Raw genomic sequence first — 20,028 nt, 5'->3', positions numbered from 1 at the left:
ATCTGTCCTTTGTAGAGAGAAGATCGATTGTGGAGCGATACGTTTCTCTTGCATTCATGTAGCTGTTAGAGATGTGGAAGCCCAAAGTGACATTGGGTAGTACCTGGAGGTTTTCGTTGATTTCCTTCACGGCAAAAGCCATGGCCAAGACATGCTGATAATGATTGGTCACTACGCTGGAAAGAAATCAGACAACAACTAAGCAACGTTAATATTATTATGATTGACTGCTCATATCTCACTAGAAATACTGTGAACAATGGAGCGGGTTGACTGATAAATCAGATTCTCTACACTCAATTCCATTTAAAATTCAATCCCTCTTTCATTGATGTATTTTAGATTATTCTCTTTCAGTAGCTAATACAGAGTCAGAGCTATGAGACTCTGGAATAGATTTACTGGAATAAACAAATGGAAAATAGGTGTGGCCTCATAACCAACACCTTGAAGCTATATGCAAATAGTAAGGATTTCAGTCCAATCCAATGAGAAATCTATGGCCCTTTCTGCATGGTGGAAAGGGCGCCTCTCCACCGGCAGAAATTATGCCGGTGGAGGGGAGGGGGCCATTCACACGGGAGTGTGTGAGCGGCCCCCGCAGAGGCTGGCACAGAAGAGGCGGCTCTGCATGGAGCTGCCTCTTCTGCATCCCCCCCACTCACCTCGTCCTCCAGCGCCGGTCTGGAGGGCTGCAGGGACCTGCCCATGCTGCCCTCTGACTTCCAGGGGTCTCAGCAGCCCCCCAGACCGACGCTAGAGGACAAGGTGAGTGGGGGAGGGACGGGAAAGAGGTGTTTTCAGTGCGGTGTTGTTCGCACCGCGCTGATGGGAAGGTGGCGCTTTCCAAAAACCTCCCTCGGGAAGGGAGGTGGAAAGCAGTGCCTTCGTGCCACTCGAGGCCGCACAAGACGGCGCTGCTGCTGTGCGAACAGCTCCTCAGGAGGTGGCGTTTTTCCATCCCTGGGCCACTGTTTTTGGCCCCATGTGGAAAGGGGCTCAGAGTGTACAGATGTGAACAACCTTGATTCAAGTAGTAGGGCAAATCAACTATGATTCCATGCCACAGCTAGTTGCAGTCATTTGCTTTGTCCTACCAAGTGTTAAGTCTGCTATTATAAAATAACGTTTTCCATAAATTAAGATTATTCCGTTAGTGCTTTCCATATGAGCTCAGGATCTCTCTTTTCAATAAAGAAGCATGGAAAGGAAACCGGGAGGTCAATTAAAACAGAACCTCTAATCTTTACATCCCTGCAATTCAGCGTAATGGGAATTGGTTGCTTGCTATGAACATGAAAGGCGCAGATAATGGGGATAAGGGGAAAAAAATACTTTCCTTACAAGGGCATACCATATTCCATGTAACTCGACAGTTCTGAGAACTCCATCAATTGTGCGATAACGTCAATATGAGAACTAATTCCCCCAATGATGAGATCTCCTTCTTGATAATGTTTGTGCAGGCTTGAGAGGGGTTGGCGGATGGTGCATTTACCATCATGCACCTCGATCGTCGTTGGATTCAGCAGCACCAGAATCAACACAACTGAGAACATCCTGAAATTCATTCAGCCCGCTCAAGATTACTGTCTCCTCACTTGACTGCTGGCGTAATTCCAGTATGGAACGATCTGACTTGCTTGTCCTGCTGAATTTGATTTCCTATATAAGGTTGAGTCTTACCAATGACCAACTTGCAATTTCAAAAACTGTAATTCTTGTGTAATGCACAGGTACTAATTTTCTGACGACTGCTGGCATGCCTTAGGGACATTATCAAACTGCAGTCAAACGGGATTTGATAATTGCAGTGTAGATAACAATCACACTTTACCAAGTTGTTTGTTCAAAAAGTAGAGGTAAAGTTTGCCAGATTTCAGAAAACTTTTGTCCTATCATTATGGCGGCAACTAGACACGAAGATGATCTTGCTGTGGTGGAGGGGGAACAGTCATATTCTTATGTTTGTATGGATCCAGTCCCATGATTTCTGTTGGCAAGAGAATCAAAACTAATCCCTAGAAGGGCTGAGTCTGCTAATCTCAAAAGAATGGATTCCTGACAGTGGTCAAGAATACAGGAGACCAACAGAATGATATGGAAAGATTTTAATGCTAAAGTTTCACACAGCTCTTATATGCCCCTCCCCTCTGGATTGGTGCTTGGAACTGATTAGTTGAGAGATTACAGTCTACTTTCCTACATAAGACCTTTGAAGTGCTCCACTGTGTACCATATGCAGTCCTGCACCTGGAATCTGGGCAACATCTTCTAGAAACCAGGGCCTGGCTGCTTACATTTAAGTTTTGGATTAGACTTTGTTTTAACACTGTATCTAACAGTCTAATGTATATAGTGTTGCCAGATCTTCGGAGTGCTGGTTGCTCATAATAGCCAAATTATCTTCATTTGGCCTATCTTTAGAGGCCATCCATAGACTGCCCTCAAATGAGATTCTGAGTGCTATCAAAAGGAGGATATTTGATCAAGAACAACAATTTCTTACAAGCCAAGCCAGGGAGACCTGTTCTCCTCTAGGTCTTGGAATTCGGCCCAAATTAGGGCAGAGGGCAAAATATCTGTATTTTTTTACCGTACCCAAATATAGGTGGATAACAACAGGGGCCAGATGTAATGCACTCCCCACTGCTTTGTTCCATGGCTGATGGCAAAATATTCCAATTCTTAACAGAGTTTGTCCCTATTGTCTGAAAATGCCTGAAACTTCAGTACATATATTTTTATCTGCCCCCAATACTTAATGTTAAGACGCACCATTCCTGCCCTTGAGTGTGACTCTAAGCCAAAGAACAGAGAAAATCTAATCCATCAAGTAATTGAGCAAGATGAACTGGGATGGCTTTGACCTGCTGTTTTAGAATTGAAACTGTAACCCATAGAGCTTATTGATTTGACAAAATGGGAAATGAATTGGAAATTCCTGGCCCTTGTAATGGTCAGCTCCCCCCACCTCATTTTTAACTGGCAGAAATTCTTGGTTCTGGAAGTGCAGCTTGACAGAAAACAAAGCTAGACATTTCAATATGATTCACCACATTCAGCGTGATCATGATCTTCTTGTTCTTGTTGTTCTGGTTCTTGTTCTTCTTGTACTTCTTGTTCTTGTTCTTGTTCTTGGTCTTCTTGTTCTTGGTCTTCTTGTTCTTCTTGTTGTTCTTCTTGTTCTTGTTCTTGTTGTTCTTGTTGTTCTTGTTCTTGTTCTTCTTGTTTTTCTTGTTCTTGTTCTTGTTCTTCTTGTTCTTGTTCTTTTTCTTCTTGTTCTTGTTCTTCTTCTTGTTGTTCTTGTTCTTGTTCTTCTTGTTCTTCTTCTTAACGTGGGCATCATTGATTTGAAAATTTAGCTGAGATGATGAGCTTCAATGGTTGGGGTTGGAGAATGGATTGAACAGAGTTAGAGCCCCTAGTTTCATAATAAAGTAGCATGTGCTATGACTGGCCTCCATTTTAAAGAAGGGGTAGGGTTTGGGGGTGATTATGCTGGTCAGCATGTCCTGATTCCCTTCTCCTTTGGAATGTACTGTTGTCCACTATTTTGATGATGCACGGTAGGCAAAATAATACTTCCAACCAATGTCGGTTCAAAATTGTTTATTCTTACCAAAAACAGTTTAACAATACAGATAGAAATACAAAAATATAAATAAGAATAAGTACATTAATCATGAGAACCCCCAATTTTGTCTGATGCAAGTATTAATTCTGAAAATATAGCTCTCAGTCTTTATCAAAATAGGTAAAGATGTATTTTTATAGGCCTGCCAGATAAACTGATAAACATCACACTTTTTTCTCTGAATTTTATTATAAAACGATGTTAACATTCAAACCCACTTGTCATCAGCTTTCTTCTTCATCATCATCTACAGAGTCAATATTAGGCATCCAATTGTGCCAAAATGTCTCCAAGTTCCTTTCTGAAAGGAACGAAGCATTCTTAGCCATCTTTGCTCATTCTTCACACACTACTGTTCAGTTGTAAGATTGGCTGGAGTTTAACATTTTACAACCCAAAGGGCTTTCATCATTCTCTTGTCCCATTTCATCATCATGATGACAAGCCTCGATGCTAGTAAGGGAGAGTGGGTGTGACTAGTACCAGGTTACCCAGCAAATGCCTTGCATCAATGTGGGACTCAAACTTGTGTCTCCTAGAACATAACCATGTAAGGAACTGTTATTTCCTTAAATGAAAATGCTTATTGACCCCATGGCCTTGAGCAGTATTGAACCCCTGAAATGGCCACCAAGATCAAATAGACACTGTTAGTACTATGCCACCTTGGATATGGTAACTCATCAAGGTCCTTGACCCCTTTAAGAAACTTTAAAGAACGGGTTCTGTTCTACCATCCCAATCTGTACTTCCTCCCCCCCCCCAACAGAGATCTGGAACAGCTTACATCTATCCAATTTAAGACGGAGAAAGAATTTTTTCCCATAGGCTAAAATGTAGCAAAAAAATCAGGTGTTTTTTTAAAAGTTGATATGGGCATTCAACTTTTTTGGCTTTGTAAAAAAAAATAAAACTCCAATTTACCCAGATTCCAAAGCAAGCAAACAAACAAAAACCCCCAACAAGATTAAAATGTTATTGCACACACCTAAAAATGATCATTTGCCATTACATCCTTAAGAAAGCAAGAATTTTGTTTCCTACAGTTACTTAATACAATGCAGGAAGGAATCTCTTGCTACGAGTCGTTCTGAGGGACTATGCCTTCCACCACCAGCCTTGGTTTCCATTGTAAAGAGTATAAGGGTCACCCTCCTGCAGCTGTTATTTGGTTATCCAACATGGTAAAATCAGGTTATCCTTCCTTCTGATTTCTTCCTCTCTCTCTCTCCCTCTTCATCTGTCTGGTATAAAGGCAGGAAAGGTGTAATTCAATCAATTGCCATCATAACTTCAGTTGACAGGAAGCGGCCTTTATTCTGCCTTTCCATTCTACTATGAAGTCCTCTTATAATGATTAAACAAGACTTGGGAACTTATTAATGAAGCAGTCGGTTTATAGAATTCTGCTTTGCAGAAACTGAAATCTGCTTTTCAGAACGGATACAGTATTTATTAAAGAATATTGGCGTAACCACGCTTCTTAACATTATGGCCCTTTCCTTCTTATCAGCTGTTCCCGGTTGTTGAGCTCTGGCCGCAGCAAAATAATGTAACATTTTGGGGCAAAGATGCAAGCCAGAAGACCAGCGCTGGAGGCTAAGATAGAGAAGATCTCAACAGCCACCATGGCTTTCCCCTTCGTGCTCAGGTAGGTTGGAACAAAGGACAGCCAAACACTGCAAAAGACCAGTAGACTGAAAGTGATAAATTTGGCTTCATTGAAACTGTCAGGTTTGGTAACTCTCCTGGGCCAAGAGAGGCCACCCCACACAAAACTTCTTATCATGGATGGCCAAGAAGCCCATGTAGCACAGGACGAAGTAAAACATGGTGACAGACCCCACATTGCATTCCAGTACAACTGCTTTAGTTTCTGAGTGCATGTCAACACCTGGAAATGGGGGAGAAATTGCCAGCCACACAGAGCAAAGGACTGCTTGGAAAAGGGAGCAGGAGATCACAATTGAATTGCCCACTTGTTTCCCCACCCATTTCCTGAGGTTGCTTCCTGGACGTACGCTCAGGAAAGCCAGAACCACCATGATAGTTTTGGCCAACACACAGGAAATGGCAACTGAGAAGACCAGGCCAAATATGGTTTGTTGGAGGAGACATGACACCAGTTGTGGTCGACCAATGAATAGCAACGCACAAAGGAAGCACAGGAGGAGGCAGATCAGGAGAGCGTAGGTGAGGTTCCTGTTGTTGGCTTTGACAATGGGGGTGCTGCGGTGCTTCACAAAGATTCCGAGCACCAGAAGTGTAATGAAGGAAAAGGCCAGGACAACAGCCACTAAACCGATCCCCAATGGCTCTGTATAAGACAAGAAAGTGATATCTTTGGGAATGCATTGATTTTGTCCCACGTTTGCATAGTGATCTTCTCTGCAAGTTGTACACTCATCCAAGTCTGTAAAAGAGAAAAGGGGAAAGTAGGAGGGATAACTTCAGCATTCTCCATATCCTGTAATTGTTCTGATACCCTATACTTCCAGAAGATCCTTTTTTGGAATTATGTCATCTGTATTTCACTCAACAAGTTATCCCTACCTATATCAGTGCATGGATGCTAGGTTGGACAATTGTGTATGCACTCAAGGCCTTTGGATCCAAATTCGATTTCATGTTTATTGAACATCCCACCTTATTTATTGTATTAGTTTCTATACATGTAATTTGCCTTGTCTCCAACTGAGAAAGGTGGACTACAATTGGTGTAAATAAATAAATAATAAAAATGTTCTCATTTCATTTACAACCTGCCTTTTCTGATACCTCCACCAGCTTTCTTCTCAGTTACTAATAATTATGAATAAAGTAGGAGCCAGTATACAACCTTGATCAACCCCCTAGGAGTGCTAATTCTGCTAGTTAACTGGCCTTCACTGGAGCATCTAACTTGGCAAGCAGTGTTGGTATACAACTGTTGGATCAGGAATAGAAGCCGGGGGTCAACATTTAATGACCTTATCTTGTACCACAGGAGATTTCTTATCATGGTATCAAAGGCTCCTTTTAGGTCAATAAAAGCAGCAAATAATTTAGAAGTCTTTGGAGTAGTATACTTATTTACCAGATGGGAGAGTACTAAACAGTGATCCAAGGTTGATTTATTCTTACAAAATCCTGCTTGCTCAGGTCCATTGTTTTTGGTTTGATCCAGCCAAGTTTGCAATCTAATTAATAATAATTTTGAATACAGCTTTCCATTTACTGATAGTAAACTAATTGGCCGGTAATTGGAAGGATCAGTAGGATCTCCCTTTTTATAAATTGGTATTAATATGGCTAATCGCCAGCTGTTTGGGATAATGCCTGTGTTATTAATGATGGTAAAGACTGCCGCCAAGAGAGGGGTCCACCACTCCAGATCTGATTTCAAAATCTCCGGGATAATTGAATCTGGACCAGCTGCTTCCCCATTGTTAGACCACTTATCAAATCAGCAATTTCCTGTACTAAGACAGGGGGCCAGTCAGGCAGTTCAAGAGAGTCTGCTACTGGGCACGGGGTTTCCAACTTGTCAGCATAAAAAAATTTAGAAAAATAGCTATGCCAATTAGATGGAGAAATTGACAAGGTTGATGTCAGACCCAGATTACACAGCCCATTAATCAGATACAAAAACTGCTTGGAATTATTTGTTGCGGACGTGTGTAAAAGTTGGTTCCACTTAAGTTCCGCTAGAGATTGCTGCTTATATTGAACACAATGTTGGAGATAGTGCTTTAGATTCTGAAGACTAGCAAGATCCATGTTGGAATGCGATCTTCCGAATCTCCTATACAGGGAGCTTATTTGTTGGTTAATTTTGATACATTCCTTGTCAAACCAAGAATTATTTGAACTCCTTATATCTCCTCTGGGCTGTTTTGTATGCCAATAAAGGCTTGTTGTTGTTGTTGTTGTTACTAATAATTATGATTAGTTAATAAGAATTAGAATTGTAAATCTCTCACCCTTCTCATTAGAAATCTTCCCTTCTGGGCAAAGACTGCAGTTATAGCAGCAGAATGGCTTCCCCTCTATCATTTTCTTCCGATAACCTGGAAGGCAACTCTCACTGCAGACAGAACGGGGCTTTGTCTAATACAGAAATGAGACAAGAAAACCATCAGTCACTAATGGACCTACTCAGAAGTTTCTTTTTCCACCCTTATGATCAATAGCACAGGCCAGTCACTTTTCTGTGAAGTGGAGCTCATTTGCTTCATTCACCCCCAAGTGTATTGTGTTTTATTACTTTTGCAGAATTGTTTCAATTTATAGAGCTGTTGAAGGATCATGTCCTCCATATTTGCTTTAGATGATAACAGAGTGCTCAAAGTTCCTGATTCTGCTCTCCCAAGTACATGGAGATTTGAGAATAATCCCTGGGGTGGAAAGAGAACATAAGAACATAAGAACAAGCCAGCTGGATCAGACCAGAGTCCATCTAGTCCAGCTCTCTGCTACTCGCAGTGGCCCACCAGGTGCCTTTGGGAGCTCACATGCAGGAGGTGAAAGCAATGGCCTTCTGTGGCTGTTGCTCCCGAGCACCTGGACTGTTAAGGCATTTGCAATCTCAAATCAAAGAGGATCAAGATTGGTAGCCATAAATCGACTTCTCCTCCATAAATCTGTCCAAGCCCCTTTTAAAGCTAAGAGGGAAGGAAGGGGATTTAGGGAGTGTATGATGCTATAGGATTTGACCTGCAAAGCTGAAGTTTCCTTCAGAGGGACTGAGCACATAGAAAGGTATAACATCAGAAAGATTTCTTGATCACTTTTCTATTGAGATCACAATTTTCCCACATTCTGCGAGAGGCAAACTTCAGTAACAAAAAGCAGCCATTTTCTGTTGCTTTTAGCTTCCTTCCCCACTCAGTCTCGACCAACTTTTACCACAGTCTGCAGCCATGGGTCCCATGATCTCCTGCATTTGGAGAGGAAATGTGGAAAAAAAGAGGATGGAGACTTTAATTGTTTTCTTGCAGCTCTAAGTTAAGCCTAAGTTAGGTGTCTGGAATCAGAGTGGGCCTAGGCCACGTGGCTGAGCCTTAAATAGGCCCAGCCTGGCTCACTCTAATGACGTGCTCCTGATGGGTCTCACGGGAGCCCCTAACCAATCAGGACCTGGCCCTCGCTAATGTGCGAAGCCGGGTTCTGACGCCTCCCTCCCTGCTCACAGTAGGGCAAACTCCGGCCCTCGCTGGCCCTCACCCCTCCGCAATGGCGGCTGAGGTTGAAGCGCGCCTGTCTCTTCTTGCAGCTCTAAGTTAAGCCAAAGTGACTATCCCCTCTGTCATGTATTTTCCAATCCTGTTCACTCAACCTCTTTCTTTTCCAAAAAAAGCAATGAAGCCCCGCAGTGAGTGCTGGCATGCCAGGTTTTCTTCATTGGAAGTTTCCCTAAGTACCGTGAACCAAACTTACTTGGTTAAAGTGGCTATTCCATGTGATGGCGTCGTCATTAATGGTGAGCATTTGGTCTGCAGGGGCTTCTGGGTGAAACTCGCCAATTTTGACATTATAATATGATTCACTTGGGAAAGCAATCCAGTTGACAATATCAAACCCTGCTGCTACTTGTCCGTTGGCATCAAATGAAATTGTGTCGCCGGCGCTGTTATTGAATGAGACGCTTTTCAGAAAGTGGTGAAGCTGAATGGGAACACAAACAGAGATCAGCTGGTCATTGGAAAGCAAAGAATATGTTCAGTGCTGGGATTTTTAAAATTTAACAACCGGTTCCAGGGGTGAGATTCAAATAATGTAACAATTGGTTGTTTACAAGCACCATTTAAACAACCGGTTCTGCCGAAGTGGCGCGAACCGGCTGAATCCCACCACTGGATATGTTCGTATTTCCTTCTGAATAGACGATATTTAAGAGAATGCTGCTAAATAGATTGTACCATTTTTATGTTTTCCCATTTTATGCTTCAATATATGTTTTTATTGTAGGTATCAGGGGTGTGCAAAACAAATCTGATAAATACTGAGTAAGATCTAATGGACAGGACTGGGCTGACTTCTGCTTGGCTAGTGTGCGGTGCTTGGTGAGAGTGAGTTGGAACAGGGTGAGCATGATGTAAGGCAGGGAGATAGTGGGAAAAATAAATTGGTTTCGCTCCCATGGCCTTCACACGGAAGCAATTCAATGCAGGATTTTGGAAAAAGATCAACATTTAAGCAGGTTTTTTGAAAAAACCCAGGATGAGGGAAATATCACAGGATAGACCCGCTTTTGGATTGGGAACCGTTCAGACTTCTTGGCCAAACCAGGATATTTCTCTTGCAGTGGCGTAGGAGGTTAAGAGCTCGTGTATCTAATCTGGAGGAACCGGGTTTGATTCCCTGCTCTGCCGCCTGAGCTGTGGAGGCTTATCTGGGGAATTCAGATTAGCCTGTACACTCCCACACACGCCAGCTGGGTGAACTTGGGCTAGTCACAGCTTCTCGAAGCTCTCTCAGCCCCACCTACCTCACAGGGTGTTTGTTGTGAGGAGGGAAGGGCAAGGAGATTGTAAGCCCTGTTGAGTCTCCTGCAGGAGAGAAAGGGGGGAATATAAATCCAAACTCTTCTTCTTCTCCTTGCTAAACCCAGTATATTTGGACTTTGAGAAAACAGCTTATATCTCCACAAGTATTGAACATTCTTCTTGGGGGAAGAAGATTCAGATATAGAGATGGATCAACCAAGCTTTTTATTTAGATCTGACCAAATATCCCTCCATCGCACAACCCTCTTCCCATGTGATTATATCTGGAAATATTATCTACGGCACAGATTTTCTAGAGTGAGAAATGGACCTCTAGTTCCTTTTTTCGCCAGCAGAAATTCTGCTTGGATCCAGCTCACCAAATGCCACACACTAGAATTCAGAGAAGGAGAAGATGTTCCTCATTACTGTGTTCCTGTGTCAAAACCCAAAAAGTTACCAAACCGTAGACATAAAGGCAATTTCTCTTTTATTCAGCATTCCTCTGTTTTCTACCTCAAATTCACATCATTGTTCTCTACCTCAAATTCAACATAAATTTCAAATAAGCAACAGGGCCTGTCTCATTTGAAGAAGAGTGTTTGGATTTATATCCCTCTTTTCTCTCCTGTAAGGAGACTCAAAGGGGCTCACCATCTCCTTGCCCTTCCCCCCTCAGAACAAACACCCTGTGAGGTGGGTGGGGCTGAGAGAGCTCTGAAGAACCGTGACTAGCCCAAGGTCACCCAGCTGGCGTGTGTTGGGAGCGCACAGGCTAATCTGAATTTCCCAGATAAGTCTCTGCAGCTCAAGCGGCAGAGCAGGGAATCAAACCCAGTTCCTCCAGATGAGAATGCACCTGCTCTTAACCACTACGCCACTGCTGAGCATTATATTAATTGTGAACATCTCATACCAAATGGACATCTCATTGGAACTCTGTGTTGTTCCACTATTGTCATAGTAAACAGTAGAGGAAATGGTGAAGAACTCTGAAGCATGAAGAACTGAGGCCTTTTTAGTACATTGAGGGGAATTAACGACAGAGGAAGATGAATCCGGGAATGGTCTCTGGAGAGATGCTATGCTTTACAGACTGCATGCTCTTCCAATCCCCAGAAACATGGTTTTCGATCAACATACAATATTTACCTGCCATGGTTGATGGAACAGGTTACATTCCTTTCTCTTCACAGTCCTTCTGTGTCCACAAAGGGACAGATGCAGCACATGTAATGCATAAGACACAGCATAGACAGCGTTGTAGATACTGTAGCTGGTGCCAGTCATATTTATTTCAAAAACATCTCCAGGAAGGCTCTCGAGCTTCTCTTCTCCAGTGCAATGTTCATTAAAATCCATTTTCTCCAGTGAATCTGAGAAATGACAGAGGAATGCCTGTTCCCAGAAATCCCTGATGTAGCCATCTTCTGGAGTCATAAAAGGCTTTCTGCTCCGAAGAAACCGCTGGAATCCTGGTGGCTCATTGGTGTGACCCGTGAAGGATATAGCGCCATGAAGGATCTGTTTGTCCCAGTCTCTTTGATAATGATACGATGTAAAATCCATCTGAATGGTCATAATATACACTTTCCCTGTAAATGCTGCTGTTGTGTAGCCTACCTTTGCTAATTCAACCCCCGCTCTCATAAATGAGATAGTTGCAGTATCTCCAAAAAGGACAACTGCATTGGCTTTACTCCTCATTACATTGTCATAATCTTTCCATCCCTTTAGCATCAAGTCCCAATAACCTTCGATGAAATTGATTTGGGGTTGTGTGTATATGAAGGCCGAACAGATGCCGTTCTCTGAAAACAGAGGAAGCATGGCTTGCTGGAATCTTTCTCCCCGTTCGTCATCCACAATAATGAGCCCAATCCACGTCCACCTGAAATGCAGAATTAAGTGGATAATCCCCTTGTGCTGCTGGGCTTCACTTGGGGCCATCTGATAGGTGGAATGTCCTGAGAGTGTTTCCGTCTTTCCTGAAGTAGGGCCATAGCTGACCTAACAGAAGTCAACGTAGTCAATGTTAAACGCGGGGTTCAAAAGTTTTCAAAGAGTGCCTCTTCGTGTGAGCCAATGTGTAACCCGCAGAGAAGCGTACTCATTCCAGTTGGTTTGCTAGAAAAGCTCAAAGGCTAATCTCTACTTTGCTGCATGGTCATTTATTGAGAGAAATGGAAATAGTTTCCTTTGCTGAGCTGTGAATGTGAAAGGACGAAGGAGTACTAAAAGGATACATCTGATGGAGTGAGTGTCATTATTCATGAAAACCTGTGCTGTCTGTCTGTTGTTTGCCTGTAGCTGGAAACTAAAATAGGAGATACAAAATACAGAAAAGCCGAGCCAAGGTGGAAAAACGCCAACACAGATAGGCAAGGAACAAGGAATTATATGCAAAATATTTTAAGTTGCTCATGTGCCACAGCAAATAAACCATTCTTACAATAAACATACACTGCAAAACTACTAATGAGTATTTCAACCAGTGGTGGGATTCAAATAATTTAACAACCGGTTCTGGTGGTGGAATTCAAGCGATTTAACAACTGTTTATTTACAAGCACCACTTTAACAACCGGTTCTGCTGAAGTGGTGCGAACCGGCTGAATCCCATCACTGATTTTGTGGGTAAGAGTTCAAAATAAGAGAAGTCCTATAATGTCAATTTCCCTAAGGTCTTTCAACAGACCCATACATGAAGCCTTTTGGAATATTACGGGCAGATGTTTCCAATCAAGGTGTAGCAATGCGAGGTGAAGAGAAGTACTCGTGCCAAAGGCAATGAAACAGTTAGCGCAGAAGTTTCAACAAGAGCAGTCTCGAACAAGAGCAAAATGCTTTGTGCACTAGAAGTGCGTTTTCGATTGGCATGTTTGCTATTTATCACTGAAAAGTACCCTCAGCAAATACCAAAAGATTGGTTCTGGAAGTTGAATGCACTGAAGAAGACGATGCCAGTCTCTTCACCTTGCGCTGCTACACCTTGATTGGAAACATCTGCCCGTAATATTCAGAAAGGCTTCATGTATGGGTTTGTTGAAAGACCTTAGGGAAATTGACATTGTGACTTTTCTTATTTTGAACTCTTACCCATGAAATCAGTGATGGGATTCAGCCGGTTCGCACCACTTCGGCAGAAACGGTTATTAAAGTGGTGCTTGTAAATAAACAGTTGACATTATAGAAGTTATAGGACTTAGACATTATAGGACTTCTCTTATTTTGCACTCTTACCCACGTGGGTTGAGATACTCATTGGTAGTTTTGCAGTGTATGTTTATTGTAAGAATGCTTTATTTGCTGTGGCACTTGAGCAACTTAAAATATTTTGCATCTCATTCCTTGTTCCTTGCCTATCTGTGTTAGCATTGTTCAGCCTTGGCTGGGCTTTTCTGTATTTTGTACATTGTTTTTGATACAACTGAAATAGGAGCCCAGATTGCCTCTTGTGGCAGTACCAGTATTGGGCCAGAACAATTTTTTGGGGAAAGTGGCCTGCATGTCTGTTTTCCGCATCTTTGGGGATTCCCATAATGGATTTTGAACGATGTCTTACTAGCAGGTTGCGTACCTAGGCAAACTGGAGCCCTGGGCAAAACCTGAGTTTGATGCCCCCCCCCCTCCCATGGGCCGCCAACCTCTCCCACGGTAACCAAACAATGATTTTTTTCCACCAGCTTGTTTCAAAGTCACCATCGCATTATAGAACATGCCCCAACTCACAAATCTGAACACAGCAGAAATATTTTTTTGAAAACATTTTCAAAATGCTTTCGAAATGTTTTATTACTGCTATGAAAACATTTTATAGTGTTGTATCCAGTCCCTCCAACTGGGGAAAACAGCGTCACTTTCAATGTCATTTAAACAGGGGACCCCAGATTCTCCCTTTAAGGTGGATTTAAAAGGAGAATCTGGGCTCCCTAGTTGCTTACAAGGGACATCACCAGCTTTGGGACTGTCATGCTCCCGCTTACCCACTTTCAAGGAGCAAAGGAAACCAGACAGTAGCTGTTGTCCATGTGGAACTGTGCACCCTGCAATCCTATGGTATCTCCCCTACCCAGCAGGCAGGCTGGGGAAGGGTAGAGTACATCATCCGACAGGTGGGTCAGCCAAAGCATGGATCTGTCACTGTACCAATAAAGTTGGGGCCATTTTCCATTCCAGTGGGTTGCTATGTCGTTGCATTTGTTTTGTTGTGGTGGGTGGTGCCTCGCGACCTGCTCGCCCCTTCACCACTGCAAACCACAACAAGTTGTTTGTGTGTAGCTGCAAACTCAAGCAGGAGCCCAGTGGTCCCTTAAAAACAATCACAGATCTAGGTGAAAGCTAACAGTCTCATGGGGATGGAAGATGCGATTTCAGCTATGTTTAGCACCAGTGAGCCTTTCTTTAAAGACTTTTGGGTATTACCTTCTATCCTTCTGTTCAATTTGTCAGTTTGATCATTCTTCTCTCTCTCTCTCTCTCTCTCTCTCTATCTATCTATCTATCAATACAACAACCTTTATTAGGCATATTAAAATAGGCTCCTGAGTGTTACAGACATTTCTTAAGTACAAATCAAAAGTACATTCAAAACCCAGACAGATAAACTGTACCTAGCACTGGACATTACTTAGAAAGTTCTGTCACTTGTAAAAGAAATTTTGCTACTTTTCCCAAGAGCATGGCCTCTGTGTTATTTAACAAAAGCTCCACAACAGAGTTGTCAGAGTCTCTTTCAGATTTGTCTAAGACCCGCCCAGGAGAGAAATTCCTAATACCCACATATCTCGGACAGTCAAGTATAATGTGAGCAAGAGTCTCCACTTGGTTTTTACAGTGTGGACAGACCCGATCCTGGAGAGGGATAGATAGGTAGCGACCCTTTGTAATGACCAATGGGAAAGTATTGCATCTGGCCCTTGTAATAATCCATCTCTGTTGGGGTTCAGTTAATAGCTCAAGATATTTGGCTATGTGCCCCTGTTCTGGTACTATTTCAACAGAAAGGGATGAGCATGATTTATTTCCTTGCCCCAACAAGATATGGTATTCCTGTTCTAAAAATCTGCTTTTTAAGGTTTACAGAATTTCTCTGGGTGACAGCATACAGAGATCTTCAATTATTAAACCTAGGGAGTAGATTTTTGATTTAAGAAATTGATACCATTCGGAGGCAAATAGGTCTGGGCGCACAATATATGTTAAACTGCGCTCATCAGAGTTAAAACATAGTTTGATCCAATACTTGAATGTATTCAGGCATGCTCTTGTTTCAAGTAGGTTCTGACCACTTTCTAAGCATAGTACAGCATATGGTACAGAGTGTGGTACCCCAAGTATTTTGTAGAGGAAGCCAGATTGCATTCTTTCAACTGAGTTGTTCCATGCAGTTATCCATAGGGGAACTCCATAGAGAAGTTAAGCTTGAATCTTACCTTTGGAGTTGAAAACCTTTAGAGCTGCAGGGACATATCCCTTCCCCTGGAATAGAAAAAACTTACCAATCCGCTGAAGCAGTCGCGATAGCTTCCTTTTATAGCAGTGTCTCTCTGTCTGGCCCAAGTGGCTGTGTGATGAAAGGTTAGGCCTAAATATTTAAAGAACTTGGGAGTGTTCAACCTTAATCCCATTGATAAGCCATCTGGAAGGCTTAAACACATTGGAAAAAATGACAATTTTTGATTTTTGATTTTTCTGGGTTTAAGGATAGGAAGCTAGATGTACAGTACTCCATAGTTTTTCTAAAAAGCCTTTTAAGATCCACTTGAGACCTAGAGATCAGTATCACATCATCAGCATAAAGTAGAAGTGGTATGGGTTTGTTTGAAAGAACTAGGCTATGTGAGTTAACATCTGACAATGCGTGTACCAGATCATTAATAAATAGGTTAAACAAGACTGGAGCCAATACACAGCCCTGCTTAACACCTTTCACAATGGGAATCCTTGGGGTTAGGTCTCCAGAGCTTGTACATTTTATCGGGCAGGTTGTGTTTGAGTAGAGAGATTTGATAAGTAATAATAATCTAAAATCAATTCTCATCTCTGCTAGCTTTAGCCATAGCAACTCTCTAACAACTGAGCCATTATTGGTATAGAGGAGCATTCAAACAAACAGCCATTCAGAATTTGATGTGACAGCTCATCCATAAGAACATAAGAACAAGCCAGCTGGATCAGACCAGAGTCTATTTAGTCCAGCTCTCTGCTACTCGCAGTGGCCCACCAGGTGCCTTTGGGAACTCACATGCAGGAGGTGAAAGCAATGGCCTTCTGCGGCTGTTGCTCCCGAGCACCTGGTCTGTTAAGGCATTTGCAATCTCAGATCAAAGAGGATCAAGATTGGTAGCCATAAATCGACTTCTCCTCCATAAATCTGTCCAAGCCCCTTTTAAAGCTATCCAGGTTAGTGGCCGTCACCACCTCCTGTGGCAGCATATTCCAAACACCAATCACACGTTGCGTGAAGAAGTGTTTCCTTTTATTAGTCCTAGTTCTTCCCCCCCAGCATTTTCAATGGATGCCCCCTGGTTTTAGTATTGTGAGAAAGAGAGAAAAATTTCTCTCTGTCAACATTTTCTACCCCATGCATAATTTTATAGACTTCAATCATATCCCCCCTCAGACGTCTCCTCTCCAAACTAAAGAGTCCCAAACGTTGACATCTAGACCCAGAAGGGACCACAATCCACTTGTGAACTGGTCCCTGATACAAGATCTAAAATAATCCCATTCCATTAAAAGCTTTAAGTGAATCTAAGCAAGTACCAATGAGTTTTTTAAACCAAGGTTTTGTCACATGCAGCCATTCCTGGGGAAGATACACTTCATCTCAGTCAAACATATCTTGGTAACATCAAGATTAGATTATCGCAACATACCGAAGGTGGGGCTGTTCAGTATGTTAACAGGAGCTCACTCCAGTGAACCAGAGTCTAGGACACTTCGGAGATTTTCGAGACACACTGTTTCAACTGCAAAAGTTCCCTTCATCAGATAAAATGACAGATTTGTCCGATATGGTGAACTCCAAGCTTATATCTGGTTTTAATCATTTAAAGCATTAAACCTGATTGAAAATAATCTGGCCTCAAGCACTTAGTGCTAGTGGACACTCTCTGGGAGCCAGCAGATTGGCCATAACTTCTGTCCCAGATTTTGGACCTAACTTCCCAACATTTTCATTGTATTGAATAGTTCATTCTATTTCTGTGTTGTTACAAAATGCCTTGGGCAAACTTTAAATGGAAAGGCAGCACACAGATACTCAAAAGTAAAGAGGAGGAGGAGAAAGAAGGAGAAGAGAAGGAGAAGACCGCATCACCCCATACGTCCCTGCACGGCCTCTCCGATCGGTTGAGGCCAATTTACTGGTGGTCCCTGGCCCCTCGTGAGTGATAACTGGCTGGCCTCCCACATACCCAGGCCAAGGGCTCTTATAGCTCTGGCCCCGGCCTGGTGGAACACTCTCCCTCCAGCTGTCCGGGCCCTGCGGGACCTTGGTGAGTTCCGCAGGGCCTGTAAGACGGAGCTGTTCCGCCGGGCCTTTGGAGGAACCGGCCGTTGATGGTGCCCCCGCCCCTGGCCCGGCCCTGATATCTGGGCCGGGCCCTGACATCTGGGCCAACTGTCATCTCAGACTCGCCATTCCTCCCTTTTGGAAGGGGGAGGGAATTTTTAGGTTAGAATGCTGGACGCCTCCCCCCCTTTTTTGGGGGGAGGGGACGAAATTACAATAGTAGACTAGTGAACGCCATCTATTTTACTGTAATTTATTATATTTATTAGGAATGTTTTATGGTTGTTGCTGCTTTTAAATGTTTTAATTACTTACATTGTTTTCCCTTTGCTGTACACCGCCCAGAGCCCTCCGGGGATGGGGCAGTATAAAAGCTTAAAAAATAAATAAATAAATAAAAATAAAGAAGGGAGTTGGTTTCAAAGCAATCTTACAATCTCCTCCTCACAACAGGCACCTTGTGAGGTACCTGGGGCTGAGAGAGTTTGAAAAGGACTGTTATTGGCCCAAGGTCACCCAGCAGGCTTCATATGCCGGAGTGAAGCACCATCAAACCTGGTTCTCCAGATTAGAGTCTACGCTCTTAACCACTAACACCACATGGACTGACACATTGCAGAAGATGTTGCATTTTTACATCACTGATTCTCATATGGACATATGTTTTAAAAAGAGGCACATCATTAAGTTATGGGTAATTTAGAAAATCTGTTTCTATTGGCTTGAATTTTCCACAAACGGTTGAGGTCTGCTCTTTTATACCTTTTGTTACAACCCTAACCCTAACCCTTCGTACTGTGGATAGCCTACCTGTGGAATGTTATAGATGGATAACACTGTTGAGATGTAGTGGGAAGTTTTAGCTTCAAGTCCTCCAATGACTGCAATTAGATTGCTCTGGAAGTCGCATTTATAGTTTGGAATAAATCTGTTCCTTGTCGAGAGAAGTTCAATTGTGGCACGATAGGTCTCTCTTGCTTTGAAGAAGCTGGTACTTACATGGAAGCCCAAGGTGACATTGGGTAGGAGCCGGAGGTTTTCATTGATTTCCATCACAGCAAATAGCATGGCCAAGACATGTTGGTAATGACTAGTCCGTACTCTGTGCCAAGAAACAGAGAGCAGCAAAGCAAAGTTATTGCAATATCATTGTGACTCATAGTTAATTAGTAATAGCTTACTAGAAATATTGATGATGACATCAACACATTGGATTTCCTTGAGCAATAGTCAGGTTCCACCTCATTTAAAATTCAAACCCTCTGGAGACCCAGATATTCTTTCTTGGTATTCTGTGTTATTCTCTTATATTTTAATATCCCACTAGAGGGGGGATATGATTGAAGTCTAGAGGGGGGATATGATTGAAGTCTATCTGAGGGGGGATATGATTGAAGTCTATAAAATTATGCATGGGGTAGAAAATGTTGACAGAGAGAAATTTTTCTCTTTCTCACAATACTGGAACCAGGGGGCATACACTGAAAATGCTGGGGGGAAGAATTAGGACTAATAAAAGGAAACACTTCTTCACGCAACGTGTGATTGGTGTTTGGAATATGCTGCCACAGGAGGTGGTGATGGCCACTCACCTGGATAGCTTTAAAAGGGGGTTGGACAGATTTATGGAGGAGAAGTCGATTTATGGCTCCCAATCTTGATCCTCTTTGATCTGAGATTGCAAATGCCTTAACAGTCCAGGTGCTTGGGAGCAACAGCCGCAGAAGGCCATTGCTTTCCCATCCTGCAGGTGAGCTCCCAAAGGCACCTGGTGGGCCACTGCAAGTAGCAGAGAGCTGGACTAGATGGACTCTGGTCTGATCCAGCTGGCTTGTTCTTATGTTCTTAGAGAGTCAGAGGTGGGAATTAGCCTCTAAAGTCCACATAAACTGGGGAAAAATTAAAATGTGTGGTTTCACAAGCACCACCTTTGAACTGCTATTTGGAATCAAGGATTTCTAGCTATGAGCTATCTAGGAGATTGGGCTGGCCGTGTCCTTTGCATGGAGAATGGTTGGATCCCAAATGAGGTGGATGCCTCCTAATGCCAAACAACATTTTGGACACCCCTGAAAACACCTGGATGACAATATTCAAGCAAGACTTGAAGGTACTAAATATTGCATGGGAAGAGGCTGAAACACTCGCCCAAGACCAGAAGTGCTGGACAGCACTTGATGCCTGATATGCTACTTAGCATGGGAGGATCTACCTAACTAACTAGATTCAAGAACTGTATCCAGTCTACTCAGATTCCACAACCATCTCTTCTGCTAAGCAATCAGTTCATGATTACAAAACAATGTGTTACATAGCTGAAGACTATTCAGTTAGTGCTTTCCATCTGGGGGTCAGCGTGGACAATCATCAGAACCACCCCCCCCACTCACCTTTTCAGAAAACCA

The 20,028-nt window shown here is 42.8% G+C and overlaps 1 protein-coding gene and 1 pseudogene across 1 annotated transcript in view; both read right to left on the bottom strand.

Moving 5' to 3' along the window:
- The window catches only part of LOC125444388 (vomeronasal type-2 receptor 26-like), an 11,280-nt gene extending 9,721 nt beyond the window's left edge, over positions 1–1,559 (bottom strand). The window contains exons 1-2 of the mRNA XM_048516798.1: positions 1,345–1,559; positions 42–176 (exon numbers count right to left, since the gene is read on the bottom strand). Of these exons, the coding sequence (XP_048372755.1) occupies positions 42–176; positions 1,345–1,559 (350 nt within the window). The remainder of the gene's footprint in view (positions 1–41; positions 177–1,344) is intronic.
- Positions 1,560–5,126: 3,567 nt separating this feature from the next.
- LOC125444387 lies at positions 5,127–18,676 on the bottom strand (annotated as a pseudogene).
- Positions 18,677–20,028: the final 1,352 nt, after the last annotated feature.

Source organism: Sphaerodactylus townsendi, linkage group LG15, assembly GCF_021028975.2.
Source record: "Sphaerodactylus townsendi isolate TG3544 linkage group LG15, MPM_Stown_v2.3, whole genome shotgun sequence".
Taxonomy (NCBI): Eukaryota; Metazoa; Chordata; class Lepidosauria; order Squamata; family Sphaerodactylidae; genus Sphaerodactylus; species Sphaerodactylus townsendi.
The sequence above is the reverse complement of the archived record's forward strand: the minus strand, read 5'-3'. Positions and strand labels throughout refer to the sequence as shown.